Below are 27065 nucleotides of genomic sequence, written 5' to 3' on the forward strand. Positions count from 1 at the left end.
GAGGTGGATAACCAGTGCACAGGCTTTCCTGAGGTGGATAACCAGTGTGCAGGCTTTCCTGAGGTGGATAACCAGTGCTCAGGCTTTTCTGACTCCACAATGAGCAGATGTTCAGTGTAAACCCTGTAGAAAGCCAGTCTCTACTCACTCTTACCCACCTTCCTTTCTCCTTTCTATCCCCTTTCCCAATCCTTCCTCCGTTCATGCCTCTGTCACTCTATAGAGAATACATTTCTTTCAGTTTGAGCTCCTAAACCCATCCTCAGTCCACCCTCTTCTCTTGACTTCAGTACTGTCACTCATGTTAAAGGTAGCTCCTTCAATAGCCATCGAACTGTTCCACCTTGAGTCTATCCTGGACCTATTCAGTGTATCTCACACCGTACAGCTGTGTAGTTTTCAAAGGACACAGACCCAGTCACAGGACACTACACCACATCACACCACACCATACACCACACACAGAGCTGCATGGGGAAATGTCTTCCCTTTGCTCCTAGGATAAAGATAAACCTCACTGGTGAGACAACTCCCTGTACCATCTGGATCCCCCACCTCAGTTTGCTAGAATGTCACATGACACTCTCCTTTTCTGCACCCTAGCCACACGGGTCTTCTCTCAGCTGCACTGGTTTGGCTGTAAAATGTACATGCACACACACACTCGCACACATACTCACACACAGAGACACACACAAACACACATATGCACACACCACACACACACATGCACATACCACACACAGACACACATGCACATACATGGACACACATACATACACATCATGCATACACACACACACACCACACACATGCGTACACATTTGTACCCCTCCAAACATGCACACACACACACCATGCACACATGTGCACACACCACACAAGTGTATGCACACACAGATACACATACCATGCACACAGAGACACACACATACACACATATCACACACATACAGGCACATACATGCACACACACACATACAAACAAACTCAAGTCTAACACTTGGTCCTCAGCTGAAGGCACTGTTCTGAGAACTGTGGAACTTTTTAGATGAGGGGCATAGCCAGAGGAAATGGGTCACTGGGGATGGGCTTTGGGGAATGACTCAGACCCAGGTGAAAGCCAATTTTCCCAGGCCTCCAGCCTTGCTCCCTCTACATCAGGGGCTGGAGGGCATTCCCCACTGCTGTGACTACATCTCCTCAAGCCTACCCTCTCCTAAGCCGCTTCAGCTAGGTTGTTTTTACCACAGTAATGAGCAGTGACTCTCTTCACCCATGTTCTCTGCAGCCATGCTGTCTCCAGAAGGAAAGATTCTGGGTCCACTCATATCCCATGAGGTGACTGGACAATGACACCTGCTTAAGTACATGGGAAACTGTCTTTGAGTGTCTCTAAACACAGTGTGCGGAGGGGACCAAGCTCCCTAGAGCTGAGGCGTCAATCTGAGGCCAGTCAGAATGTAAGGTGGGCCCCGGGGCCCTCCATCCTCGTAGGCTGGTCCATGGCTGCTGGTAGGAGCCTCTTACACCAGCTGTGAGGCAGAGAGATGACCTAGAGCTTGCTTGTGTCTTTGAAACTTCCTGAGGGCAGCCTGGTATACATGACAGGACCCAGTCTCTCTTGAAGGGCATAAGGCTGGCATGTTGGTTTCTGTCCAGGGGGTTGGCACAGTAACTACTCTATACCCAAGGTTAGGCTTCTCCCATGCCTCCTTTCTCTTTGCCGTTCTTCCGTCTCTGCCTTCTGTATGTGCTCCTGCTGTATTAACCACTCAGCCTGATCCACTTCATGGCATTCAGGAGTGAGAGGCCCCTCACATTAGCCCTCTCTGCCTGGAAGCCACCCTTAAGGCAGGTTGGTGTCAATTCTCCAGGCTGCGCCTCTGTGGAAGGGCAGGGTGCACAGACGCCTGGGCCTGACACAGGAAGGAAATTGATTCTGGTTGTATCTCCAGTGTGATTTCCCGGTGGTGCTTCCATTTCTAAACCAACATGTCTGCATGTGGAAAGAAGGCAGGTCAGGGAAAGAGTGAAACAGGCAACACTCAGAGGCTCAGGGGCTGGTGAGTCACTCAGCTTAGTGATTTCCAGAGCTCCTGAGAGAAACTGGTTTTAGCAGTGAGGTTATGGAGCCTGATGAGACCCCCACAGGCAAGCCAGCCTCTCCTGGTCTGAGCCTTCCCCTCTCATCCCCCCACCTAACAGCACAGTCTCCCCTGACCTCCAGGTTGCCGTCCTTCTCTTCCTTGGAGCAGGGCCGGAGTGTGTGATTGGTAGCGCCCAGGGCAGGATTCGAACTGGATTTTTCTTGGTGTTTCTGCTGCCATGGAGGAGACAGGTCATTATGTTCTGGGCAAGTTCTTAATAGTTGTTGAATTAATGAATGAATCAATGGCTTAATAAATGAGTTTCCTGGTTTGAATACAGTACCACCTTTTGGGCACCCCAGAGAGCTGATGTTAGCATCATTTGACAGCTATGTTGTCCAGTGCAAGGGAACCTCCATCCCACATGGTTCCAGCTCCTGCACCATTGCTGGCTCCTGGGTTTCTTGTCCCCTGTTTCTGAAGCTACTCTGTGGTCAGACTAGAGGAGGGTCCAGGGCCCACTAGCTCTGAAGCAAGACTGCTTGCTCAGATGGCTTCAATCTGGACACTTTGTGCCTCTTTTACAGCTAGGGCTGATCTTGACTCCCTGAATAACCTAACAAGGCCTTTAAAAAACTGTGTTCTCTCTCCTCTCCTCTGAGCTCCCCGAAGGCATCCGCCCTCCCCGGCCTGAGGCTCCAAGGGCCAGAGTGCGACCCCTGCTGCCTGTGAACAGTGCTCCAGGGCCTGAATTCTGCCAGTCCTACTGCAAGGTGACTCAGCACCAAGCCCAGCTGCAGGCCCTGGGGGTGGGGACCTGCTGCCCTCACCCCTCCCCTGGGCTCACCTCTCTCTTCAGGCCCCCTTAACCTGGTTGTTAATCATTAATATCTTGTCCCAGAGGTTGTCCTGGAGCCTTGGCGCACATCTGCTCCTGGTTGTGCCCCAGGCACAAGTCTCAGTGTCTGGTGATATAGAGGGACCTGAGCCGAGAACCTCTCTGCCCTGAGCGGCTGCTGACTTCTTTCAGGGCTCGAAAATGCTAGAGAGCTTAGGCATAGCCAGGATTCAAACTAAGGCCCCAGACACAGGTTCAGGTTGTCCAGAGAGTCACCCTGAACTACTTATTGGTTTTATAGCTGTCTGCCCCTGGCTGGGCCTGAGGGGGTCACTCCCTCCTCTCCACAGCTCACAAGGTACCCTACCTCTCGTCCCAAATCCTCGTCTGTCTTGCTAAGGATGAATGATGAGGTATTGTGGGTATTATGTCAATTGCTGCTTTGGGTGGAAGGTAGTCACTGGGCACGGAGCTGAAGTAACAGCCCCAGAGGAAGTAGTGAATATAGGTAGTCTGAAACAAACCAGAAATTCTCCAACACTGGGATTCCCTTTCCCTAGAGCAAATATGACACCCCAGGGGACAGAATGAGCCTGGGGGCCACTCTCTACTGGCCCTACAAGCGGTGCTTCGTGGTCCAGTAACATCTTGGTCTGGTGGCAAAGCTGGCCTGCTCTGCAAGGTTCCTTCCCATCGTCACCACAAGATGGCGCTGTCGTTCGTAATTAGCCAACACTGTGCAAGACCAAACTACCATCCTCTAGTTTGTTTGTTTTGTTTTTGGTGATGCCCAGAAAACTGTTTTCAGTTATAAGAACCACTGGCATGAACCACTGTGAAAACCCTGCTTCCCTTAGCTCTTCTTCCTCTGAAGGTCAAGGCAAGCCGGTCTGTAGCCTACCTGGAACTCCTGACCTGCTGGCATATCTCTGGGCAGCCGCTGGAAACCTTATGATGTCCAGACTCCTCAAAAAGATGGCTGAGCCAACCAACTATGTGGGTTTCTGTCTCTATCTGTACACACACACACACACACACACACACACACACACACACACACACGGTTCCATTGCCTAACCTTAGCTAACAGAAACACCCTAGCACCTTCTCCTTAATTGCCCCTGAACATGGGAAATCCAGGGAGCAGCTGGCAGGATGGATAACTCCCAGATCAGATGCCAACATACCAGAGACAAAGAGATTTTGACAGTAACCAGAGAAAGAAAATGCCCAATTATCTAAGAATGATGAGTTCCAGTCAGAAGTCAAGGAAAGACCAAAGTGAAATAGTAAAGTATTGGAAAGAACAAATGTCCGTCCATTTAGCATTTTAAACAGAACAGCACTCGTCTGCAGACGTGAAAGCTAAATAAAGGCTTGTAGATAAGCACACAAGAGGAGAGATCTCGGTGCTAATCAGATCTACTGGCATAAAATGATAACACAAGTTTTATTGGCAAGAAGGAAAATGATTGATGCCTTTGCTTTTCCTGGGAGCCGTGAATAAAGGCCAGCTACAGTACCAACGACAGGTGCAGCAATGGCTACGGCAAACCAGGAACTCACTGAACTTACAGACGTAGTATGACCTCAGCGTAGACGAGGACTTCACCAAAGCTGCATGGCGGAGGTCCCTCCTTAATTAACCCTCTGCCTTCTAGCACCCCTGAGACCACTGGGACAAAATTACATGCCACTGGGAGGCAGGTACCATGGAAACTAGTGGCTGGACTCTCAGATGAAGGTCTGACGATACTCCCACGCCTCATTCTGTGAGGAGACTCAACCCTGATCTGGTCGAGGGTCTCCGTCTAGTAATTATAGCCCCTCTGATTAAGATGCTAATAATGGGGCTGGAAGGGTGGCTCAGCAGTTAAGAACACTGGCTGTGCTTCCAGAGGTCCTGAGTTCAATTTGCAGCACTTACATGGTGGTTCTCAACCATCCATACAGGGATCTGACACCCTCTTCTGGTATGCAGGTGTACACGCAGGTAGAGCACTCATTTAAAAAAAAAATGGTAATAGCTAAGTTATGCTCAGAGGATTCCACATCGGCATGCATCAAAAACTAGCTCCTGGCAAGGACTCGTATAAAAGAGAAAGGGGAACTGACAATTGTTCTTATTCTTAGCTGGTCCAAAGATAACTGCTTGTTTAAAATAACCACAGTACCAGAATTTTCAGCAATTACAGTCCATGCTAAGTGAAGGGAAACCAGCATCCCGAGGGACAGAGGGACAAGTTGGTGAGACCACGACAAGCCGCTCATACCACACATGAAGCAGCTCTGTTATCTGAAGATGTCAGTTGTTATTACATGCTGCAGACTTGAGGGTAACCATTTAATTTTTTTTTTCTTAAAGAATGTAATTGACAAGCTAAAAGAGATGGTGAAATAGAACCGGGAGTGGGGTGGTGAAGAGAAGACTAGAAGTGCTACTGCTCTCACAGGAGACCCAAACACAGTTCCCAGGACCCTTGGTAGGCAGCTACCAACCACCTGTAATTTCAGCAAAAGACCGATGACCCAGTTTAATCTTACTTAAAAAGGGAAGGAGAGGACAAACTCCACGTCACGTCCTCTGACCTCCATGTGTGCACAACAACATTTTCAACACATACTTGTCTTAGTCAGGGTTTCTATTGCTACACAAAACATCATGACCAAGAAGCAAGCTGGGGAGGAAAGGGTTTATTCAGCTTACACTTCCACATTGCTGTTCATCACCAAAGGAAGTCAGGACTGGAACTCAAGCAGGTCAGTAAGCAGGAGCTGATGCAGAGGCCATGGAGGGATGTTACTTACTGGCTTGCTTCCCCTGGCTTGTTCAGCTTGCTTTCTTATAGAACCCAGGACTACAAGCCCAGGGATGACACCACCCACAATGGGCCCTTCCACCCTTGATCACTAATTGAGAAAATGCCTTACAGCTGGATCTCATGGAAGCATTTCCTCGAGGTAGGCTCCTTTCTCTGTGATAACTCCAGCTTGTGTCAAGTTGACACACAAAACTGGCCGGTGCAATATTGATATCTAAATTAAAGATGACTTAACAAGAAAGGAAACAGACAAATACTACTCATGAAGAAGGGATGTTTTCGGGGCTGAAGAGATGGCTCAGTGGTTAAGAGCACTGACTGCACTTCCAGAGGTCCTGAGTTCAAATCCTAGCAACCACATGGTGGCTCACAACCATCTGTAATGAGATCTGATGCCCTCTTCTGGTGTATCTGAAGACAGCAACAGTGTATTCATATATAATAAATAAATAAGTCTTTAAAAAAAAAAAGAAGGGATGTTTTCAAACAACATCTTAACAAATCAGACCTAAGAAAGTGTTAACCAGTTCTTACACCATAACCAAATTGGATTTAGCAGAGTACAAGATTTCCTTCATTTTTAAAAGTCAGACAATATAACTCACCATTAAACAATTTAGAAGTAGAAATTCAGATATCACCTTGACAAAATATGAATTCAAATGCAGTTTGACAACGCAGGCTCTCACCAAACTAGTAATAGAAGGCAACCCCCTCAGTTGGATAATTGACACCTTTGAGGAACTGACAGGTGGCACTGTGCTTGATGCTAAAAGGGTAACCAACATTCCTGGGCCAAGAACAAGACACAAATGTCCATCCTGGAATGTCTGTGGATGTCTGAGAGACACAAAGGTCCATCCTGGAATGCCTATAGATGTCTGAGTTAGGGAAACCGGGCAAGAAACATAAAAGGCACCAGGTCTGGAAACAAAGAGGACTTCTCTTGGCAATTCCTGTTTCCTTTTTTTTTTTTAATTTTTTCTCCTTCCCTTCTTCTTGCTCCCAGCCCCACTTGCTCCAGCCCAAAGGTTTTTTTATTTAGATCTCATTAAGGATGGTTGTGAGCCACCATGTAACCACACGATTTGAACTCAGGATCTCTGGAAGAGCAGTTGGTGCTCCTAACTGCTGAGCCATCTCACCAGCCCCCTCATGTTTCCTTTTAAGTGCAAGAATCTCCAAGAACATACAAAAGAGGTCTAGCGAGGTGAGTCAGTGGGCAAAGGGGCTTGCTGCCAAGTCTGAGGACCCATGTTCAATCCCACATAGTGAAAAGGGAAGACTGACTCTTACGAGTTGTCCTCCGACCTCCATACTTGTGCGGTGGCACTTGTATGACAACACTCACACTCTTCCACACACAAAATAAACAAGTGAAAGAAAGATGTAAACCTCAGATGGAGGGATGAGACAAGAGCCCTATGGTTAGCTGTGTGAATATATGGTTTAGGCTGAGCCCAGAGCATTTCTTTCTCTGTTCTAATTATCCCTAGGCCTAGGCCTGGAAGCTTCTAGTCTCAGTATAATCTAACCTTCCAAGATGACTGATTCAATCTGGCTTCTCTTGGTTTCTTACTGAATTGCTCTGCCTGGCCTCATACTAACTTTGGCAATATGTTCTAATCCCCTGGCTCCTTCTCATTCTCTGGCTCGTTCTTCTGTCTTCACCTGTGTCTAGCTTGCTCTCTCTGTCACCTATCTTTGTAAAACTGTTCCCCTCAAACTACCACACACACACACACACACACACACACACACACACCTTTCTCACCCTGTGCTGCTCTAAAGTAGCCTCTTCTTCTTGTCTGTTCTCCTGTGAGTTGGGCGTATCCCTTCTCTGACTCATTCTGTCAAATCTTTCTCTGACTCATCACTTTGTCTGGCCCTCAGTTAGAAGTCACTTTCAAACATAGATGCTTCTTTCTACAAACTCACCTTCCCTTTAGTCATCGTTACGGGTTAAAGGTGTATACTAAGGGCATGTCTGTATTCCAGTCAGATCACACTATAATCCAAGACAAATCTGCATTCTGACCAGATCAAATCTTTGTCATCATTTGCTAGAGCAGCATGTTGCTGAATTAAAATTCCTCTACAAAAGCACCTGGATAAAGGAGAGAGGAACCAGGTGTTGGTGATGCACACATTTAATCCCAGCACTTGAGAGGCAGAGGCAAGCAGAGGTCTATTTGATACACACATTTAATCCCAGCACTTGGGAAGCAGAGGTGAGGCCAGCCTGGTCTACAGCTTGAGTTCCAGGACAGCCAAGGATACACAGAGAAATCCCGTCTTGAAAAATGAGGGGGGGGCTTTACAAAAGTCAGTTTAGTATCTACTGGATTACATTGATATGTAAATCCTAAGTTTATTTACATTTGCTAATATTGAAATCCATCTATAGGTGCTAAAATAGGGGGTACTGGAGCTGGAGAGACAGCTCCACAGTGAAGAGGACACAGTGCTCTTGCAGAGGACCTGAGTTCAGTTCCTAGGTCCATCAGGAGGCTTACAGAGACTTATCGGACTCCTTGGTTGGATGATTCAATACAATCAGCATGCCGATTTTCTCAAATTGAACTGTAGAATCAGTGTAGTCCTGACTGAAGTTCAGCAAGGGGTCTCTGTGGGAAGCAACAGAGTGTTCTACATTTCCCATGGAACTTGGAAGAACCTTGCCTTAGTCACTGTTCTATCACTGTGAACAGACACCATGACCAGGGCAAATCATAAAGGAAGCATTTAACTAACTGAGGACTTGCTTACAGTTTCAGTGGGTGAGTCCATTGTCATCATGGCAGGGAGTTTGGTGGCAGACAGGCATGGCAGGCATGATGTTGGAGAAGTAGCTGAGGGCTCACATCTGGTCCACAAGTTACAGGGAGAGAAAGAGAAACTGGGCCTCACATGGGCTTTTGAAACATTAGAGCCCACCCCCAGTGACACACCTCCTCAAACAAGGCCACACCCCCAATCCTTCCCAAACAGCTCCACTAACCTGGTACCAAGTATTCAAACATGAGCTTATGGGACCATTCTCATTCAAACCACCACAAACTCAGAAATCCGCCTGCCTCTGCCTCCCAAGTGCTGGGATTAAAGGTGTGCGCCACCACTGCCCAGCACCAAGACTACTTTATTTCAAGGTTTCAGAATGAGATCATGCATTCAGGGTGATGTTGGCATGAAGGACGACATGCTCATGGGATCTGTTCTCTCATGTTAAAGTTGACGGTGCAAAAGGAATCCATTCCCAAAAGAGATAACTTACCAAATGTGTCTGACTGTTGGCCCCTCCTATTTTCCCAAATGAGTTTTGCTCACACACATGACTATAAGCAAAAGTTGGCTAGAAATGCAATAGGCCAGGCAGAGATTAAGCTATTCAGAGGGATACTTGTGTTTCCCACTGTCAGACTACTGAAACAACGTACCCTCCACCCCAATCTGGAATCTCATACTGGGAAAAGAGCAGATGCTGGTCAGAGAGAGATCTTGTCTCCCTGAGAGAGAGTTCTAACTTGTCAGCCCACCTTACTGGATGCAACTGACTCCAGACAAGGACAGGTCAGTGGAGGGTGGGACTACACCATGACCAGGACTGCTTAGATGTGATATCTTTGGGCTCTATTTAAACTCTGGTCTCACCTCAGGACCCTGAAGACTGGCCTTGGGAGTTCTCTGGATCCCTTTGCCCCTCTTCCTAAGTGGCCAAATAGAATAAATCTCCTTTTCCTGCTTTCGATGTTTAATTAGGCTCTTGTAATTGGCTTATTGAGGACCAATGGCTCTCCCTGGCTTGGGACAAGTCCAGTAACATAACCGGATCATAGACACCCAGGTGAGTTCTGAGTCCCATCTAGCAGAAAATGTGAAAATCCAGGAGACTCTTGCATTCTGCACACATTCACAAATAAATAGCAATCTGAGTAGAATATGTAGGGTTCAGGACATGTGGAAGCACATGTGTGTTCTCAACACTGTTAGAACAACAAGCCAACATCGGAGTGAGCACCAGAAGCACTGCCCACCCACACACAAGCATGGAGAATAATCAGAGGACAGTCTGGAGAGAACCACGAGAATCACAGGTTGAGCTTACCTAGCATGGGCTACAAAGGTTGCAATTAAAAAGACCACCCACACCAAATGCAGGCCTGGATGGGAAGGGCCTGTCATCCGCCAGCGAATCATCGAGGAAGCGGTAGAGCCATCTTCCCCAGAGGACGATTCTTGGAGGTGTTTCCTTTTCAGGAGCCTTTCCTGCTATTCATAAGCCACAGCACCCAGACTCTGGGGTGAGGAATTAGATAATTTTTTAAAATTTATTTTATTTATATTAGTATACTGTAGCTGTCTTCAGACTCACTAGAAGAGGGCTTTATATCCTATTACAGATGGTTGTGAGCTACCATGTGGTTGCTGGGAATTGAACTCTGGAAAAACAATCAGCGCTCTTAACCGCTGAACTATCTCTCCAGCCCAGATACCTTTTTGTGAGTGGGGAGTCTCATGATCAGACTGGCCTTGAACTCTGGATCCTCCTGACTCTGCCTCCTTAGTGCTGGGATTACAGACACGTGCTGCGGTGCCCAGGCTTGGGGTGGGCTTGCATTTATGGGTCGGTCTAGACTCTGGGGAAGGAATGCCTGCCCCTGCCCTGCTCTCTCAATACAGATACTAGAAGGAGTGTCTTTGGTCTGTAGCAACAGAGGAGCCAGGGAAGGGGTTTGCAAGCTGCTGGGGTCTCCTATTGGCTGCTGTCTTCTTTTGCTTAGTATAGCCTTTGCTCCAAGATGGCGTCACAGAAGTTGTTATAGGACATGGGTGATAGCAGACTGTCCGTTCCTCCTTTCTGTGACAGGTTTGTGGTCACACCTGATCCCACTCCCTTAGTAACAAGCACACTCCTCTGAGAACAAAGATCACTGCTCCCAAGATCTCTTAGCGTCACTAATTATTTTGCCTTTGTGCTGTTTCAACATGTTACACAACTGGCAAGTCTGTCTGCACCACATGAGTGCCTGGTGCCTGAGGAGGTCAGTGGAAGGTGTCAGATCCACCTGAACTGGAGTTACAGACGGCTAAGAGGCACCGTGTGGGTCTGTAACTAACCCCAGTACTCTTTAAGAGCAGCCAGGGCTCTTAACTGCTGAGCCACTTCTGAGGCCCAAGATACTGTTTTTCTTAAACAAGAACAAAATAATAATAATAATAATTATATAGTCATATAGAAATATATCAACATGTCTTTATGTATTTTTATGAGCTTGAGAAGTGTTCAAAATAAAGAAACAGATAATTTTGTTCTCTGTAGCCTGTTGACTGCTCAGCCAACCTGTGCAGATCTCGTCTGCTGGACTGAAATCAGAGGACCCGAAAGAATGGGACAGACCAGTCTGATGCTGTAGACAACCTTCCTTCAGCTTCAGCGAGCCTTTAGATATGAATGTAACAAGGAAAGTAATGATCTAAGGAAGGGTGTTTGAATTCAGAAAAACATGTGAATAAATACCAGTAAGCACATACTAAATATTAACAGAGCAGGCCTATCCCAGAACTTTCTCAGGACAGACTAACTTAAACATAATTGCCAGGACATACTATAGATTATATCTGGGAAAGCAGAAAAGCAAGACAGAAGGCCACATCCAGAGTTGGGGTACATAGACCAGATTGGGTTCTGTAGCTACAATCTGACATCCGACAAGAAGAAACCTGTCTTATAAATTAAATGTAAATGTTTCATGCATGAGGCATGAAATCATGTCCACGAACAATCCAGGGAACACAGTGCACCTGAGGTAAAAAGCCCTCTGCCTTGTTTCCTGGAGCCTCTTTCACAGTTCCCCAAGGCACTGTTCGTCATGAGCTGTGTTTCAACCGTAGCCTTGGTGGTGGGTCTGTAGAGCCATTAGTTATTTATTCTTCATGCATCTGTGCCTTGTTGCTCTGGTGTCAACTGCAAGAGATCATCTGACAGGATTAATGCAGGACTTTGACCAATCAAAAGAGAGAAGCTCAAGTGTAGAACTTTATAGCTGTCCCCAGGGCCAACCGCGGCACCAGGCTGCTTTGCTTTGAATCATGTTTTATATTACCACTTGTGTTAGAGAAAATATTTAATTTCAATCACAGTTTTTTGCCCCGCCTTTGATCGTTCAGTTCCTGGATAAAAGACACACAACTTTTACTATTATAATAAGCCTTAATCAGCACTAGAGCTGGGCAGATATTTACCCTCTAAGCTATTAGAATCTATTTCCCCATCAATAATAGTCCATGCTCCATCTGGGCAGCTCTTACTCCAATTGGCTAGCCCTCATGGCTACATTTTTATGATTCACCTAACCCATGGCAGCTTACTCCTCTCCGTTGGGGTAAATCTCCAACCCAAATAGGACCAATCAAAGAAAACACAACTCAATAATTAAGAATACAAACTCCACGCCTAGATTGGGCAGATTTACCACTACACTATGCTATTCCCCATCTATGAGATCCCTCATAACTTGCTGTTTTTCCAGGCCACGTCCTTCTCCTCCATTGTCCTTCCACCTCTCTCTTCTCCAGTAGTCTCTCATCCTTCCTTTCCAGTCGTCCCCTCCCTTTCCTCTCTTTATCCCCTCCCCTTCCTCTCTTCTTCTCTCAGCTCCGCCTCCTCTTCTACTGCCTAACCACCAAGCTCCACTGTGAATACAATGTAGCAGAATAAGTATCCTGCTACACCTCTATCCACCTTCTTCTCTCTCTTGTGCTCCTCCTCAGACCCCAAGCCTAGGAACCCCAAACTCTGCCTATGTCTCTTCTGCTAGCTATGGTTGCTGGCATCTTTATTTAACCAATAGTTTTAAATTAAGGAGCAAGGTCATATTGTACTTGAGGATTCTCTCGTCCTTATGGGCAACCAGGCCTTGTGGGTGGAGTATTTAGTGTTACAATACATAGTAAAAGATCAAATCTCAATACCCTGGTTACATGTGAATTCTGGGCTGGTTGTTTAACTAATAGCTATGTTCTCCCATGTGTAAAACAGAGGTGGTAGTTACACCCACAATGTAGGTTGGTACAGACTTAGCGTGTTTAATGATCATTTGCCAGAGCATCATTTTAGGTTTTTGCAGGAGCATGAACTTCATAAATCAAATACAAATTAAACCCGCATGAGGCAGACTTTGCGAGCATCCATGAAAGAATTCATACTCAATGTGGGGTTAGTCTAGTGACTCAGCGTGTACTCTTGGAGAGAAATGTGTACCTTTGGTCAATGTCATTAGAGACCCTAGGCCAGAGGTTTCAGCCTGTAGGTCATGACCCCAGGGAGGTTGCATAACAGATATCCTGCATATCCGATACTTACATTACAATTCAAAACAGTAGCAAAATTACAGTTATGAAATTACAACAAAAATAATTTTATGGTTGGAGGTCACCACAGCATGAGGATTCTATTAAAGGGGCCACAGCATTAGGAAGTTTGAGAACCACTGTCCTAAAAGGTAGAGGCTATGAGAGTCACAAGGACATGGTGCTCCAGAAGAGAAAGTCTGCTCAGAAAGGAGTTTAGACAGGAGGAGGAGACTGCCAGGGAGGGGACAGGGAATGCAGGGGAAGTCCACCAAGGGCTGTGGGGGAAAGTTGATCTTCAGTTAAGGTTTCATCAGCAGAAGCCAGGTAACAAGGCAGCTGATTCTCGTTGCCATGTTTACCAGCTTGGAGGGACTCTGGGGACTGGGGTGTCCAGGAGGAGCATAGCCAATCAAGAGTTGACGCTTCAGCACCAGGCACCTGGGACACGCCTTCCTGGCGCCAGCTAAGTACAAACAGATGAAGAGCTCTAGTCAACAGGGAATTCTGAGCCCATCCTTACCAGCCTACTCCCAGCCACTCAGACGAGGGAGGGAGCTGTAACCAGGATTGCAGGGCAGCTGTAGAGGTGGGGCCAAAGCAACATGGGGCCCTGGGTCTTCCTCAGAACCTCCTTCTGGTTGACTCTGTGGGCATCGAGGCTTAGGGCCAGGGTCAATGAGGGTGATAGAAAGAGGGTGCATGCCAAGGATATTCCCATTTCTCAAAAGAAATTTTTAGGATCAGACTCTATAGAGTTATCAGGGGGTCATAATCTAAGGCCCAGGTCAGGTCCAGCCACTTGTCCTCAATAAGCCAAATTACAAGTGGGGTGCAGAAAGGGAGATTTATTCAATGTGGCCACATTGGGAAGAGGGACAAAGAGATCCAAGCCAGTCTCCGGGGTCCTGCAAACCAAGGATTAAGTAGAGGACAGGAATAGCACATCTAAGCAATCCCAGCCAAGGTGTGCTCCACACCCCTCCCCCCATTGTCTGAGCTCCAGTCTCATCCTGAAAAGTGGATTGACTGTTAGAACTCTGTGGAATTTCTTTCCAACAGGCCATCTGGCTGTGGCCTTTTTTTTTCTCCCTCTCAGGATGAGAATCCTGGGAGACATTACCACATTTTGTTGGGTCCATTGTTTCAATAGTCTGGCAGTTAGGTTGAGATACAGAAGAGTCCCTTTAGAGTATCTTTGCAGAGTCACCCTGCAAACAGCTGTCCAGTCCAGACTTGGGTCCTGAGAGGTGGTCCTTTGAAGAAGACCCTCTCCCCTCCATCTTCATTCACAAGACCCATGTCTCCGTATTAAGATCTGAGAGGAAGTGGAACTTCAGCAATGACCCCAGAACACTGGAGACTGAACACAGGACCTTGAACTCTGAGGGAAAGCCACCAGAGGGCCCAAAACAGAGTCGCAAACATTTGCCTGGGACTAATCAGATCCACCCACACTCCTCACACTTTGAGAATTGCTGAATGTTCTGCAAATTATATACATATATATGTAAACCCTATGCAATCACAGGATTTGTGAAGACACATGGTCTGCGCTGAGGAATTAGGGGTTTGGATTCCCCCTAGTAATGCTGCTTTGGTGACATTAAAGCAGAGAGGTCAAGTTCCTTCTTTTTGGTTTTGTACAAATTTTTTCTTGTTCAAACTTTCTTTTTTTTTTTGTCCCTTTATAGAGACTAATAATTTGTCACCACATGCTTACTAAGAGGTGTTTCCCAAGAAAAGAACAAACATGACATCATCTCTGTCGTTGGTTTTCAACCTTGGAAATGCTGCAATGACCCTTTAATACAGCTCCTCATGCTGTGGTGACCCTCAACCATAAAATTATTTTCATTGCTACTTACTGTAATTTTGCTACTGTAATGAATCATAATGTAAATATCTTTGGAGATCAAGGTTTGCCAAAGGGATTGAGACCCAGCTACATCCACAAGTAAGCCGCTCTATTTGTGGGACAAGACTTGACTGAGCTCCTGGTCTTCTGGTCCTGCCTCAGGGAAAAGTAAGACACGGGTCAGGTGAGGTCTCAGTGTCTCTCAGTGTCTGAGGCAGAGGGGCTAGGTTATGGCTCCCATCCCAGACACTAGACCTGGCTTGAGTCTCACTCCTGGCCTGGTGTGCCATCCATAATGGGGTGCCATTACTTTTTCCAAGGCAAAGCTAGAGATGTGCTTTGCTGTAATTGTCTTTTGGCTGCAGAGTTGGGATGTTGCTACATTTGGAATTTCGAAGCAGCTCCTCCATTGCTGGACACTTTAATTCTGATTTACATCAGATTACCACTTCAAACTTCGCTTTGTGAATTCTATTTCCAGCCCCGCTGGAGCCTGGGTGCCAGGCCACAGCCCTCTGCTTTTCCTGTGGTTGTTTATCCAGCTCTGCTCTTTCATGTTGTGGGGCGAGCCGTGGGTGAGATGGGGGACTGTACAGTGGTTTACCTTCTGGGAAGCAGCCAAGTGCACTGGGTTAAAACAAAACCAGCTCTGGGGCCTTTGCTGCTACATCTGCTTCCAGCAGGTTTTACAGAGGGCCAGGTCCTATTCTCAGCACATGCAATGACATCACATCTCTCCATTCTACCCTCAGCCCTAGGATGCAAGTTCAATCCCTCTCTCAGGGTCCTGGGTTCCATCCTCATTCAGTCCAGCAAGATCTTCTAGTATTTTGAGGTCTGTGGAAATACCTCTTCTCTCATGCATGTCCTAACAGGTGAAAAGGATGGGTAGGGATCTCTTCTACAGTTCCCAGGTGGCCTCCATCCAGGGCCAGCTAAGGCATCCTGAGGCAAGTGCCGGATAACTGATAGCAGACTTCCATGGGCCTGGCCTTGCAAGGGACAGGAGCCACTGGGGCGTGGAATGTAACACAGAATTCCACACTGCACAGACAGGGGCACAGCTTACTCCCCGCTCAATTTAGAGAGCAGGGGACATGGGGGCACAGCCTACTCCCCCTCCATCAGAGAACAGGGGATATGTCTGGTACCCTCACTGAGACTGACTGTCAGGATTTGCGGCCACGAGTCAACCGGGTTCACCTGAAAGGGGGCTGGGAACGAAAAGAAGACGGAGGGTGAAAAGAGATGAAGCCAAGACAAAATTCTCTGATTAAGGCTCAATGCTTTAATGTTCATCTCTCAATTTAAAGGGACAGACCCTGCCCGAACCCTTCCTTGTTTCAGCCAGATGGGTGGGATAATCCATTTTTGGTGACGGCTGGAGATATCTCAAGGCAAGCCCAGGGGCAGTTCTTCTAAGTTCCGTGCAGCCAAGGTGGGTAACTATCCTTTGGTCTGTTGTGGTAAACAAGTCTCTCAGGCCTGCTCAAGGCCAGGGGAAGGGCACAAGGATTGTGCCCAGAGGTTTGTAAGATTTGCTAAGGCCACAGGGCTGCAGTGGGCATGAGCGGTTTAGAACAGAGGGTATTGGCCTGACTTTGAACTTGCCTGCTGTACTGTGTGAGGAAGTTCCCAGCCCCTTCTGATGCCATGACTCCAGCAGGTATGGGGATAAAAGACCTTCTCAGGTGTGTGCTTGCAGATTCTCAGCACTGCAGCCTGGGGGCAAGAGAATAGGAGGTGTTGGGAGAAGGTGAGGGCCACTAGGTGGAACTCCTCCTCATGGTGTCCCTGGATCTTTGCAGGTGCCTGCCCACCAGTCACCCCAAGCTGGAAGCCCTGGTGGGTTAAGGAGGTGGCCTTCATCTTTGGCCAGGGCCCTGAGGCTGGTACAAGTTCAACGTCAGTTAAGGGAGTTCAGAAGGAGCTGGTTGGGCACACAGTGTTTCCAGGGTGAGAGTTCTGGCTACTCTCCAGTCCACATGAGAGGTTTCTGGAAAGAACAGTCCCAGCCTGATCCTGGTCCAAGGCATGACACTCAGCTAACCCATGGGAAGGGTATTATCAGCTGGTCACTCGATGGTTTGAATGTGCTTGGCCCAGGGAGTGGCACTATTAGGAGGTGTGGCCTTGTTGGAGTAGGTGTGACCTTGTTAGAGGAAGTGTGTCACTGTGGGCATGGGCTTTAAGACTCTTGTCCTAGCTGCCTGGAAGCCAGTCTTCTAGCGACCTTCAGATGAAGATGTAGAACTCTCAGCTCTGCCTGTACCATGCCCTCCTGCATGCTGCCACACTCCCACCTTGATGATAATGAACTAAACCTCTGAACCTGTAAGCCAGCCCCAATTAAATGTTGTCCTTATAAGAGTTGCCTTGGTCATGGTGTCTGTTCACAGCAGTAAAACCCTAACTAAGACCGTACTCCTGTCCTGACACTTGCCTCAGATTGCTCTGGCCTTAGCTGGTCCTGGATGGAGGCCACCTAAGAACTGTAACTGTCCCTAACTCAACCTTTTACCTGTTAGGACTGTCATGATGTGAACTTACCAAGAGAAGTGTTTGGCCTAAGACCCAGCTCCTGACAGGACCCTGAAGCCTCTGCCAGAGGCAGGAAGGCAGAAGAATTTGCACACTGTGTCCCCCCTGCCCCCTCAAACCTCAAATATGCACGCAGGAGGGCAGTCGCAGCTGCGAAGCCTGGCCCAGCATATATCCTGGTCGCGTTTTCTGCTTCATTTTTAACTTAATTGAATGAGATGTGTCCAAAGCCATCCCCTTTCCAGGTGCTAGCCCAGCATCCCCTAAGATCTGTACAGTGCAGACTGCTGGTCCAGAGTTCAGGCCCTGGGATCTGTTACAGGACACCATCCCTTTCTCAGTGCCTCCTCACTTCTGTGAGACACAAACGGGACTACTGTTGGCCTGCAACCAGAATAGCATATGTGTGGTACTGTATCCAGCGAGCAGAAAGGCAGGGACCTAGAGGAGAGTGGGGAGAGGGGTAGGCACAGCAGGAAGCCTGTGTCAGTCCCTGGCATCACTTAGACTTTCCAGGACCCACTTTCTCTCCTCTTCCTGGACCTACCTGAGCCTCTGTACCTGTGCTTGATGCAAGGGAAGGAAAGACAGAGAGGGTGGCAGGTAAGGAAAGTATAAAGGTTGAGACAAGTTCATGGGCTCCTGGTATCCAGAATAATGCCCTCCTAGAGGAAAGAGTATTGCATTCCAGAACCATCCACCAGGCAGCTAGAAACACCCGCCAATAGCAGGTTCACAGAGAGTCTGCTGAGGTTACTAGCATCATCTGGGTGGTACTTAGAGAGTCAGGGTTCAGATGCCTTCTGGGAACACCGCTCTCTCTGTGTCAGGTCAGCCCCTCCCTCACCAGCTAATACTGCTGCAGGCCAAGAGGCTTAGGTGGGTCTCCATGACAACCGGCAGCTGGCCTGCCTCCAGGTTCTACAGGGAGCTGTGTCTCAGCTCTGGGGACCTACACACACTCCACAAACACCAGCCCAGCTGGGTCCCTGCTCCTGTTGGTGGCTCCAGTACAACTTGTCAGTGAGGAAGAGCAGAAAGCACGGGAGGAAGAGAAAGCCAGCAGTGGAAGAGGCGGAGGAAGGCTGAGGATGGGACCCACCCTTCAATTTCTGCCGGTTTGGCGCTCAACTTTCTACTTTCCCTAGGAAACATCAAGGCTCTCTTCTAGAGCGTGAAGCAGAAAACAGGAACCCTACAGTGAAGGAGGTGGACCTCAGGTAAGAGGGAGTCCCCAGAAGTGGCAGCTTCCCGCACTTACAGTGGACAGCTAGCTCTTTAGGAGTAAGCCACACTTGGCTGTGAGCTCGGAGGGGAGGCTCTCTGGGCACCTGGGAACCAGAAAGTAGTCTGGATCCAGGACTCAGGTGGCCATGGGAGACCCCTCAGTCCTCACTGGTCAAAGATGAGCAGACTCGGGCCTGATCCTGGGGGTGCCCATCTTGGTTCGTAAACTTATAGGAAGCCACATCTGTTGTCCATTCTGGACAGAGCAAGCATCTGAGAGAAACCAGCCTTGGCGTTCTCCCTTGTGCTGTGCAGGGGACACAGGCAGGGGGAGAAAGCAAATCTCAAATCAGAGGAGCCATCCACCTGAGAAATGCAACTTTAGCACCTCTAAGGTGCAGAGTCAAGGCTAGACCAGGAAACGCATGAGCCCCTCCACAATGGTGCAGCCTCTGAGGTCCAGCAAGACACTAGGGAGGGAACCTGGGGGGGCGCGATGGAGATGGTCTCATTATGACATCTGGATGGTTCGTGGAGATTGTCTACCATAGTCAGACCTGAGTATTTGTACCTCTGCCTCCGTATGAAGAAAACTGAGTGAGACTCATTAATCTACCCACGCATCCACTCGCCCCTCTTCTACTCACCCATCCACCTACCTATCAACAACAGACCTCTCTATCCATATATGCATTCGTTCATCCATCAACCCATCTATTCATCCACCACCCACCACCCTGATCCACCCACCCACCCACTCACATACTCAACTACCCAGGCATCCATTCACCCGTCATTACAGATGCTGGGATGATGGGTCTTATGGCCACTGAGATCCATACTGTCTCTGTGGGGAACAAGGGGGGCCAGGCTACAGGAAGAACTTGACTCTTAGGCACTGGTTTGAGGGATAAGCAGGTCTTCGTCAGGTAGGTGAAAGACCCACAGGTCAGGCCGGTTTTACACCTGGCTTGGTGGCTTATGGATACTTCTTCTAATGCCAAAAAGAAACAAGGTGAACTTGTAGCTTGTGAAGTTGACCTTGGCCCCTAGAAAAGCAGAATTAGTCAGTGAGGTGAGCAGCTACTCTCTGGGGCTCTGCCAGGACCCAGGGTCTGGCCTCAGCTGATACACCCTGCTCCAAGAGGTGACCTCTTGCTCTGGGACAGCCTGGGTCAGGTGACCTTAGGCCCTAGGGTCCCCAGGAACAGAGCCCTCCCTAACCTGCAGATATTCAGCTGAGCTGTGGGAGCCCAGCTATACAAGGGGAGAGCCTCAGCTGCTGCCTGGGTGTGGGTCCCTCTGGACCAATAAGTCAGGGTTCTTGGATCGAGGACAGCATCCCCTTCACTGTGTGGCACTAGTAAGCATAGTGGTCCCCTCTAACTATCTGGAACCAGAGTCCTCTTGCCTTTGGGATTCAGGGAAGGCTTTGAGTGTTTCTAAGGTGAGAAGTCACTGTCCTGAGGGATGTCCAGAAATAGACCAGTGGGGAGGCTCAGAGTGTGTGCAGAAGTAACAGTGTAATGAAGGGGAGAGGTGGGAGGTGAGAGGAGAGTGACACCCCAGGCACCTGCAATCAGTTCCACAGCTCTCCCCACACAGCCACCAGATCACAGGGCCTTGAAGGCCAGGATCCAGGTTGGGGTCAAGCCTGATCAAGTTGGGGTGTGTGTGCAGGAGAGGCTTTTCTTCCTGTTCTCCAGACCTTTGGGGATCTGCGAGGACACATCTTCTGAAAAATGTTTCTGTGTAAAATCACCAAGGTTTAACTAGCGAAAACCAGCTCTGTAGAAACGTAGCTACTAAAATATCTGTAAAACCAGCTTATGACCCAGCGATGTCCGTGCTTTTCTAGAACCAGGTAAGATGACAAGATCTAGCGACACAGCTAATTAACGCCATGTTTCAGAGGAGTGATGAGCATACAATATTTTACAAAGAGCTACTTTGAGGAGTTGGTACTATTATTCCTGTAAAGTCACAGGTGTCCTGGACACTCATGGTTGTGTGGTGATCTTTCATGCCAGGAAGTGCTACAGTAAAATATTTTAGATTTGCTTTATGCATATGAGTGTTTTGCCTGCATATATGTGTGTGTACCACATGTGTGGCTGGCGCCTGTGGAGATCAGAAAGGGGCATCAGACACCACAGAATTGTGAGCCACCATATGGGTGCTGTTCCTCTGCAAGTGCTCTTAGCAGCAGAGCCATCTCTCCAGACGAGAAATGCTACATTTTAAGTTAAAGATGGAAACAAAGTTTTACAAGATCATCACTTGATTCTTCTAGGACCCCAGGATCAGTCCCTGCGGTAAGGGCCAGTGACAGCCACAGATGGACTTTCTGATGAGACGCCAGTGATCTGGACATAGGCTAGGTGTGTCAGGTACAACTGGCTTTCTCTCGCCAGCCTCAGCGTGCTATATCTGAGACAACTGACAAACGGATGGGGGACAGCCAGACCATCAAGCATGTTTGAGGGTGAAGGAAGTGTGAGCTGGAGCAGGTGGGGAAGCAGGGGGAAGGTGAGGCCATGCTCCTTAGCAGAAGAGACCAGGAGAGAGAAGAGGGGAGGAGCCGTCAGCCGAAGGCAGCATCCATCTTGCCCCATTTCACAGACATGGGAGAGAAGCATATCCTCAAACTTCTCAAAGACCCAATGAAAAGAACATTAGGGTTCTTTACAGTCTTGGGATCCTCAGTGTATCATCGGCTGGCTTTCATTCCTTCTTGTCACCCTCGGCAGGGCCAGCATCCTGTCCTTTTTCTCTGGCCACCTGGCCGGCAGAGGCAGCAGTCACTTCCAGACTGTGTACCATGTTCTGGGATGTCAGCTTCTTTTGTGTGTCACAAACATTCTGGGGAGTGTGCTGCATGGTATGTCAACCCTGTGTGTAGATGAGGAATTTAAGGCCTGGCTGGTCAGGGAGGATGAGACAGGGAGCTCTCAGTGGGGGTTTCCTGGATGTCCTCTCAGCTGGCCCCAAGCTGAAGACAGGTGCCTTCCGTCCAGGAGTGCAGTCTTCTGTGGAAGAATCACAATGGCTCTCTCTAGAGACCCCCACTCAGACTCTAACGTGGAATCACAAGCATACTCCACCACACCTATTCTTCAATAGGTTTCTTGAGGGAGTTTTACAGCTAGTACAGTGAAAGGCATGGCCCAAGGCCCAGGACTGCTGAGACCTCAGGCCGGCCCAGCGTACTGCCTGTGCCCAATGGTGGAGAATCACACGGCCATATGTGCCACCGGCATGCTGGGAACTTGGAAGGGAAGTACAACAAACACCAAAAAACTTCAGAGAAAACAACTGGTCCAGCTCTTTGCTGGAGTTACAGGTTTGTGTGTTATGAATGCAGATGACTGTCGCTTGTCTGGGGAACAGGCCTCCAGGACAGGCTCTGAGGTCACCAAGGCCCTGTCACAAGCTCCAGTGGTGAGCTAGAGTGTCAGGGGACTGGAAGCCTGACAGGAAATTCACCCTCTGAGGGGAGCAATGCCTCCAGAGGGGGCGGGCGATGAGGAGAGGGGGAGTCACAATCTTCCAAAGCAGATCACACACAGCCTGTCTGGTCCCGGGGAGTCTGCCTGGCTGGCAGCTGGCCACAGCTATCCTTCCCTTCCTCCACCCTCCCTCTCCATCCTGTAGCCTTAAGAACTTAATCGGGCTTGCCCCTAGAGCCTCCTGCGAGGAGCAACTGGCATCAGGGTCAGAAATAGCTGCAGCAGAAATCCTGCTTTGTTGGATCAGGGCCAGTGTGGAGGAGCATGGGGGTGGGGAGAAGAAAGCTGAGACAGGCATCTCCTTCCCAGTGGGACCCCCACGCTGGGCCACAGAAGGTTAGGGTTCACAGGGCTCAGGGCTCAGGAGGCCCACCCAGCCTTACCCCTGAAAAGCATCTGCCTCTTCAGGTCAGCTCAGGTCTCCACCCTAGTGAGATTCGACACTTCCCTGTTCACTGGCCATTTGCATTTCATCCATCATCAGCCCTCTTATCCACTCTGTCATTTAATGTCTTGTTTTTTAAAAACTCTTTACATATTCTGGATATTAATTCTTTGTCATGAGTGCAGCCGGCAGCGGTTTTCTCCTGTCCTGTGGGCTCCTTCTCTCTGTTAACTTTTCTTTGCTGTACAGAAGCTTTTTAAATGTCACCAGGTTCCAGCTGTGAATCGCTGCCCTTTATTTCCTGAGTAACCAGGGTCCTACTGAGAAGGGCCTTGCTATGCTTGTGTCTGGAGCGTTTCCCAACTTTTTTCTCTCATAGTTGTAGAATTTCTAGTTTCACGCTGAAGTCTGATCAATTTGGAATTGGTTTTCATCTGGTGTCCTGCTCAGGCAGCCCTGTGTAACACCTCAGACCGGGGCTATGTCTTTCTACCCAGGCCACCCATCACTATCTGTCCCTGTGTGTGACGTCTGCCCTCACTCTCACCCTGCTTGTCCACAACCCCTCCTCTGACCCCCCTTCATGGTCTAATGTTCAGCCCGCCCCATAGATACGAGTGTGCTCTGCGTCAGTCATCCTGAGAGCAGGGATCCCGGATACTTTCACGTTGGTGTCCCTCCAGTGAACTTGGCTAATGCTTACTGGATTCATGAATTATGAATGGTGGGTTGGTTGTTTTATCAGGGTAGTGTTAACCCACACATTTGTAAGTGTATCATCCTTAGACTGGAGGCACCTGAAACAATGTGTTCTTGTTGGATTTGCATGGGATATAAGTACCTAAGGGCAAGTGTGCATGTGTGCATGTGTGCGTGTGTGTGTGTGGTGCGTGTGCTCTATGTTGTATGGCTATGTATGTTGTGTGTTGTTTCCCCTGTATGTGTTTGTGTTGTGTGTTCCTTCCTCCACAGATTATGGGGACGCTATTGTGCTCAGCTGTACGTGCCTGTTTCCTGCTTGTTTTTGGTTAGTGAGGTTTGGGGAACACTCTCTCTGGGTTCAACTTTCATGATGATTTTGGGACTCTTATCAAAATGGCTGCATGTATTACCTCGATGCAATGCTTATGGTGAACCAAGCTTATTCACACAGCTGCTTCTCAAATGGCCCTATTTTGTTTTCCATAATTCAGAATTTTGCTCAAAGAGGTTGGGGCCTACACAGGCCTACAAGACCTCACAGCTGTAAGGGCTGGGATGTTTTCATCTGAGGCCTCACTCTCCTCTCTCTTGATGTCTTGGGTTCCTCTCTTGCTGACAAGGGGCATGCTCCTTCTTCTCTGTCTCAGTAGGGCCTGGGGGGCCATGTCCCTCATCCCGTGGCTCCGGTGGAACGACACCCCTCCCCGGCTCTCAGCCCGGAGCCCGGCCGAGATGGTTCTGGATACACTCATGATGGAGCTGGCTGGGCAGTTGAGAGAGGTGGAGCGGCAACAGAGGGAGCGTCGCAAGGCGGTCAGGAAGATCTGCACCGGTGTGGATTACAGCTGGCTGGCCAGCACGCCCAGGCCCACCTATGACATCAGCCCTGGTGAGCGGCTGCAGCTGGAGGATGTGTGTGCCAAGATCCACCCATCCTACTGTGGGCCTGCCATCCTCAGGTAACCCTGGCATAGGGATGGGGACCAACTGTGACCCTACTGGCTCCAGAGAAGGTGACTGTAGTCAGGAGCCCGAGGCTACTAGGATCACAGCCAGAGGGTATGAGTGGCCCAGAAATATGTTAGATGGGGGTGAGGCAGGAAAAGGAACTCAGAAGGCACATTAGACCTGGGGGAGGCTGCCTCTGAGGCTGGAGGCAGATTCTGGAGGCCCTCAGGCTGGGATGGGTTGGACTCAAAGCCTGAAAGTTCTTTGTTCTTCCTGCTGGGTGGTTGTAAGCCTGCATGTCAATAATGGCTCCTTTGTCATACAGTTATCTTCTATGTCTCCAACTTCTGCTGCAGTTCCTTCTTCTTCCTGTTCTTTTAGTCCAGGCTAGCCTAGAACTCACTATGTAGCCTAGGCTGGTTTCAAATTCACAGCAATCCTGCTGCCTCTGCCTCAATGTTCCTTCCTTAGGACCTGTGCCAGGCAATCTCTCCAAAACTGGTGTCTTAATTATTCTGTTTTGATCAGGTTTGATCCTGGATAGCCTGAGGTGTGAGTGTGTGTTGAGCCTGAGGTGTGAGTGTGTGTTGAGCCTGAGGTGTGAGTGTGTGTACAGCCTGAGGTGTGAGTGTGTGTACAGCCTGAGGTGTGAGTGTGTGTATGGGGGAGAGGGAGCAGGCAAGCTGAGCAAACGTGTGAGAGCCCAGGTCACCAAGTGTGTAAACTTGGTGCAGCACAGGACAGAACTTCACCCTCCCTCCTGAGGCTGTGGACCCTACATCTATTCCCACAGAGTTGATGAAGTCAGTACAAACTCAGGAACGATTCCAAATGCACACAAGTTTCTTGTCATCATTTCTGTCTGACAAATCTCCAAGTAAACACTTTGATCCCAATTCCTCCCACAGCTCCCAACACTTCCCCATTCTGTGCTTTCTCTCTGAAATTCCCTGAAAGGAGGACTTCTTCCCTATTTACTCCCTTTGGGTTTTGTAGTCTTTGTGCCGGCTGTCTTCCTTTCAGACTGAGCTCTCCCATTCTCTGATTCTACTGATGAGAGAGGCCCCTAAAAGTATTTACTTCAGAAGAGAAAATGGGACAGAGCTAGAGTCCTAGGCTGATGCCAGGGGGCACCTAATTGACTGGCTAAACCCACAGTGAGAGGCACAGGGTTAGAGGCCATGTTTCCTCCTGGCCTTCCTGTCTGGCCCTGCCAAGCGCTGGCTCTCAGTAGGGCAGAGGAAAGAAGGGACCAAATGGATGAATCCAGCTCTAGGGAGAGGAGTTAAGGAGACACACAAGGACCCAGGAGGCCACCAGTGGCCTTCCTGAGAAGGAGCAAGGCCAGTGGGAAAGCAGAGCTTGTCCATCCCCTGAAGAGACACGGGCTGGGGGAGAAGGTCTCCATGATTACAGACAGTGACATTGCAGACATGCATTTCAGAGTAATCACCCGGACAGGTGGAACCCGCGGAGGGGTGACCACAAAGCCTCTCACAGCCAGGCTGCGGTTGCAGTGCAGATTTCTGAGGGCTCTGTCCCTGTGAGTCTTGGGCTGGCTTCAGGTTCCTTGCACGTGAGCACGTACCTCGTGAAAAGGCAGGTGTTACCCTTTACAGATGGGAAGATTGCGACTCAGAGGTGAACAGAGCTGGGATGTGAGCTCAGTATTGACTGGGACAGGAGTAAGGCTGGGAGTCCCTGGCAGGTGAGATGCTCAGCCATTCGTCATGTGCCCCCAGGTTCAGACAGCTGCTGGCCGAGCGAGAGCCCGAGGTGCAGGAGGTGGCGCGGCTATTCCGCTCCGTGTTGCAGGAGGCCCTGGAGAAGATGAAGCAGGAGGAGGAGGCCCATAGGCTTACACGTCAGTGGAGCTTGAGGCCCCGCGGCAGCCTGTCGTCCTTCAAGACCCGCGCTCGCATCGCGCCCTTTGCCAGTGACATCCGGACCATTTCGGAAGACGTGGAGCGTGATGCACCACCCCCGCCGCGGACCTGGAGCATGCCAGAGTTCAGGGCACCCCAGGCCGACTGACCACTCAAGGCAGTCACCCACAGGAGGGAATGACAGGCTGGTGACTGTCACCGGTGCTGGAACCTCCCCACCTACCCCAACCAGGAGACACATCAAGCAGTACCGCTAGACCACGGAGCCAACTACCCACTGAGCACACCTGCTTGGCTACAGGACAGAGTCAAGTCTTTAGCTCCGCTTCTCCCCTAAAAGGTCTCCGCTTCTCTGCCTGATATAGAGACAAGGCCTGGCGTTGGAGCAGGCTCCTCCCCATCTTCCTGAACAAGGAAGGAACCTGCAAGGCCGGCATTTGCATCTCAGTTTCCGGGATGTCCCATTCACCCTATCCATTCAGGGCACCTTTACTGGTGACCAGATGACATTCACTGCAGGGGACCCACAGCCTCAGGCCCAGGACAGCTGGTGGGGTCCACAGAAGACTGTTCAACCTACTCTTCAGCTAGTGAGTGAAAAAACCGAGTCTCCCAAGGGTCTCCCTGCTTTTGCCTTAACTCTGATCCCTCTGATGTGGGAGTGTTCTTGCTTCTGAGTCCTTGAATGCTGGACTATGATAGGGCAGGACCAAGGTCTACATCTCCATCCGCTGAGGCTGAGGCTGCTCTCCAAGAAAGGTAGCTGAGGGTAGGCAGGATGATCATAACTCCGATCCTGCGGTGTCATCACACGGAGTCTCCTGCAGCCTCATGCTCTGATAGTATATGTGTGGGTCACCTGTGAAAGATCTGGAAAGCCAGGGGACCCCCACAATCTGGGGTAGAAGT

At 49.2% G+C, this 27065-nt stretch overlaps 1 protein-coding gene across 1 annotated transcript; it reads left to right on the forward strand.

The window, feature by feature from the left end:
* The first annotated feature begins 15044 nt into the window (after nt 1-15044).
* Rd3 (retinal degeneration 3, GUCY2D regulator) lies at nt 15045-26304 on the forward strand. Its single transcript, XM_028757593.1, has 3 exons — nt 15045-15142; nt 23970-24281; nt 26013-26304. Exons 2-3 carry the CDS (start codon nt 23986-23988, stop codon nt 26302-26304), a joined length of 588 nt encoding a protein of 195 aa, XP_028613426.1. The 5' UTR covers nt 15045-15142; nt 23970-23985.
* The last annotated feature ends 761 nt before the right edge of the window (nt 26305-27065 follow it).

The sequence above is a fragment of the Grammomys surdaster genome, unplaced genomic scaffold (assembly GCF_004785775.1).
Source record: "Grammomys surdaster isolate TR1022 unplaced genomic scaffold, NIH_TR_1.0 130, whole genome shotgun sequence".
Lineage (NCBI taxonomy): Eukaryota > Metazoa > Chordata > Mammalia > Rodentia > Muridae > Grammomys > Grammomys surdaster.

Bases quoted from the DNA above. Each gene is read 5' to 3' on its own strand.
- Rd3 (XM_028757593.1), top strand. From the start codon at position 23,986: ATGTCCCTCATCCCGTGGCTCCGGTGGAACGACACCCCTCCCCGGCTC. The intron at 24,282-26,012 runs GTAACCCTGGCA...ATGTGCCCCCAG, and splicing joins TGTGGGCCTGCCATCCTCAG to GTTCAGACAGCTGCTGGCCG.